General features: G+C 67.4%; 1 protein-coding gene across 1 annotated transcript; it reads right to left on the minus strand.

Moving 5' to 3' along the window:
* LOC123161636 (uncharacterized) lies at window positions 1-675 on the minus strand. The gene has a single exon (XM_044579447.1). The coding sequence runs from the start codon at window positions 673-675 to the stop codon at window positions 1-3; it is 675 nt and encodes a 224-aa protein (XP_044435382.1).
* Between the last annotated feature and the right edge of the window lie 3,069 nt (window positions 676-3,744).

Here is a 3,744-nt window from a genome sequence, read left to right on the forward strand (position 1 = left end):
CTACGGCGACCTGGAGCGGCAGGTGTCGTGGTCGATGGGCGCGACGTTGCCGGTGCGGTAGTAGAACTCGAGGGGGCAATTGAGGTGCGTCCAGAAGCCGACCTTGAGGAAGACGTCCTTCTTCCACCGCGTCCGCGCCTCGCCGGACAGGGTGATGGGCACCAGCTCGGATCTGATCGCCTCCTCCATGGCCTGCATCCCGGCGGGGGGCAGCCTCCTCCCGCGCGACTCCCCGCTGTACGGCAGCGTGACGGAGCTCTCCCGGGCAACGGTGAAGGTCTCGGCGCTCAGCTGTAGCAGGGTGGTGCCGTTGAAGTTGACGTTGAAGCTGGAGAAGGAGGTGTCGACCTTGGAGTTGGTGTTCTTGGCCAGAAGATCAAACTTGAACTGTATGTCCCTGATGACGCCGTCGGTCGGGCTGTAGTCGAGCCGCAGGAGCTGCGCGTTGGTCACCTCCATGTACGGCATCTGGGGCTTGTAGATGAGATACACGGCCATCATCGTGGCGCCCACCACGATGACGCCGACGAGCAGCAGCGTGCACAGGATCACCGCCATCCACACCCACGGGGAGCTCCTCTGCCTGTCGTCGTACCGCGGCCCGTTCCACCCATGGCGGCGATGACCCGCCTCAGCCGACCTCTCGTGATGGTGGTGGTGGTGGTCCGCCTCCATCCTGCTACTCCGGCCCTCATCTCATGTCGCGGGCGCTTCTGTTGGGAATAACCCGTGGCGAGTCTGGCGAGCTGGTGCGCACGAGCGTGTGCGGTGGGCGCGTCGGACTCGGGCCAGGGCAAGGTTGGGTGCGTGCGTGCGTGCCCAAGTGTAGGCGTGCGTGTGTGGTCAGCGCGTGTGTGCGCTGGGTAGCTAGCGAGGGATCAGGAGGAGTGGACCGCGTCGGGTAAGTGCGTGGCCGCGGCGCGATCGGAGTGCGCGAGCCGGTGCACGCGCGGGATGTGGCGAGTGGCAAGTGGGAGCGTACGTGCGCGGCCCGGCATGTTGGAGCTCGCGGGTATAAAGTCCACTCCCTCCCTGTGTAATCGCTGAGGCAATCGAGTTCGAGCTCGAAGTGAAAAACAGAAAAACCCGTACGTGCCGGGGGGGGGGGCGTTCGAGCGCCGGCAAATCTTCTGTGTTGTTCTTCCTCCCCTCCGGTCGTGTCTCCGGTGATCACCGTCGAGTGCCGCAGGCCGTGGCACCAACATTTGGTATCAGAGCGAGGCGGCGAGGCGTGGTGAGGGAGCTCGCCGGAGGTCATGGCATTGGTTCCACACGTCGGCGGAGGCAGCGCGGGTGGATCGGTGGCTATGAGGATGCCGGTGCTCGCGCCGGACGGCTACGCCGTGTGGGCGATCAAGGCACAGGCGATCCTTGATGCCCACACGCTGTGGGAGACGGTGGCGCCGGCGGGCGACGCGGCGGTGAACGCCAAGAAGTGCAAGACGGCGCGGGCGCTTCTTCTGTCAGGGCTGCCGGAGGATGTGCTGCTCTCGGTGGCGACGAAAGCCACCGCCAGAGAGGTATGGGACTCTCTGAAGGTGCGCTTCGTCGGTGCCGAGCGGGTGCGCGCGACGAGGAGGGCGACGCTGCGCGGCGAGCTGGATCGGCTCAAGATGGAGGACGGCGAGTCCCTGGACGCGTACGCCGGATGGCTTGCGGGCATGGCGGCGCGGTTCGCGGGGCTGGGGGAGACGCTGGGCGAGACGGAGCTGGTGAAGAAGCTCCTGGACACCGTGCCAGACCGCCTCTTCCCCGTCGTCGCCGGCATCGAACAGTTCTGCGCGCTGGAGGAGCTGACGTACGACGAGGCGCTCGAGAGGTTGCGGGCGCTCGCCGGCGGGCGACGCGGCGGTGAACGCCAAGAAGTGCAAGACGGCGCGGGCGCTTCTCCTGTCAGGGCTGCCGGAGGATGTGCTGCTCTCGGTGGCGACGAAAGCCACCGCCAGAAAGGTATGGGACTCTCTGAAGGTGCGCTTCGTCGGCGCCGAGCGGGTGCGCGCGGCGAGGAGGGCGACGCTGCGCGGCGAGCTGGATCGGCTCAAGATGGAGGACGGCGAGTCCCTGGACGCGTACGCCGGACGGCTTGCGGGCATGGCGGCGCGGTTCGCGGGGCCGGGGGAGACGATGGGCGAGACGGAGCTGGTGAAGAAGCTCCTGGACACCGTGCCGGACCGCCTCTTCCCCGTCATCGCCGGCATCGAACAGTTCTGCGCGCTGGAGGAGCTGACGTACGACGAGGCGCTCGGGAGGTTGCGGGCCTTCGACGAGCGGGTGCGGCGACGCGGGCAGAGCAGCGGCGAGCGCCCGGACGGCCAACTGTTGTACACGGGAGCGCAGTGGCGGGCGCGGGAGCGGCGCCAAGGGGGAGCTCGGGACAACGACGACGCGCGCAGCGTGGCGACACGGGACGACGGCAACAGGCGTGGCCGCTGCTACAAGTGCGGCGAACGCGGCCACTTCAAACGCGATTGCCCGAGATGCGGAAGGCGCCGCCGGCGGAGCGGGCACTGCTAGCGGACGCCGACGCCGAGGACAACGGCCTCCTCTAGGCCACGGCTTAGGGGGAGTGTGTTGGGAATAACCCGTGGCGAGTCTGGCGAGCTGGTGCGCGCAAGCATGTGCGGTGGGCACGTCGGACTCGGGCCAGGGCAAGGTAGGGTGCGTGCGTGCGTGCCCAAGTGTAGGCGTGCGTGTGTGTGTCAGCGCCTGTGTGCGCTGGGTAGCTAGCGAGGGATCGGGAGGAGTGGACCGCGTCGGGTGCGTGCATGGCCGCGGCGATCGCGTGCATGCGCGATCGGAGTGCGCGAGCCGGTGCGCGCGTGGGATGTGGCGAGTGGCAAGTGGGAGCGTACGTGCACGGCCCGGCATGTTGGAGCTCGCGGGTATAAAGTCCACTCCCTCCCTGTGTAATCGCTGAGGCAATCGAGTTCGAGCTCGAAGTGAAAAACAGAAAAACCCGTACGTGCGGGGGGCGTTCGAGCGTCGACAAATCTTCTGTGTTGTTCTTCCTCCCCTCTGGTCGTGTCTCCGGTGATCACCGTCGAGTGCCGCAGGCCGTGGCACCAACATTTGGTATCAGAGCGAGGCGGCGAGGCTCGGTGAGGGAGCTCGCCGGAGGTCATGGCATTGGTTCCACACGTCGACGGAGGCAGCGCGGGTGGATCGGTGGCTATGGGGATGCCGGTGCTCGCGCCGGACGGCTACACCGTGTGGGCGATCAAGGCACAGGCGATCCTTGATGCCCACACGCTGTGGGAGACGGTGGCGCCGGCGGGCGACGCGGCGGTGAACGCCAAGAAGTGCAAGACGGCGCGGGTGCTTCTCCTGTCAGGGCTGCCGGAGGATGTGCTGCTCTCGGTGGCGACGAAAGCCACTGCCAAAAAGGTATGGGACTCTCTGAAGGTGCGCTTCGTCGGCGCCGAGCGGGTGCACGCGGCGAGGAGGGCGATGCTGCGTGGCGAGCTGGATCGGCTCAAGATGGAGGACGGCGAGTCCCTGGACGCGTACGCCGGATGGCTTGCGGGCATGGCGGCGTGGTTCGCGGGGCTGGGGGAGACGCTGGGCGAGACGGAGCTGGTGAAGAAGCTCCTGGACACCGTGCCGGACCGCCTCTTCCCCGTCGTCGCCGGCATCGAACAATTCTGTGCGCTGGAGGAGCTGACGTACGACGAGGCGCTTACGAGGTTGCGGGCGCTCGCCGGCGGGCAACGCGGCGGTGAACGCCAAGAAGTGCAAGACGGCGCG

Source organism: Triticum aestivum, chromosome 7B, assembly GCF_018294505.1.
Source record: "Triticum aestivum cultivar Chinese Spring chromosome 7B, IWGSC CS RefSeq v2.1, whole genome shotgun sequence".
Lineage (NCBI taxonomy): Eukaryota > Viridiplantae > Streptophyta > Magnoliopsida > Poales > Poaceae > Triticum > Triticum aestivum.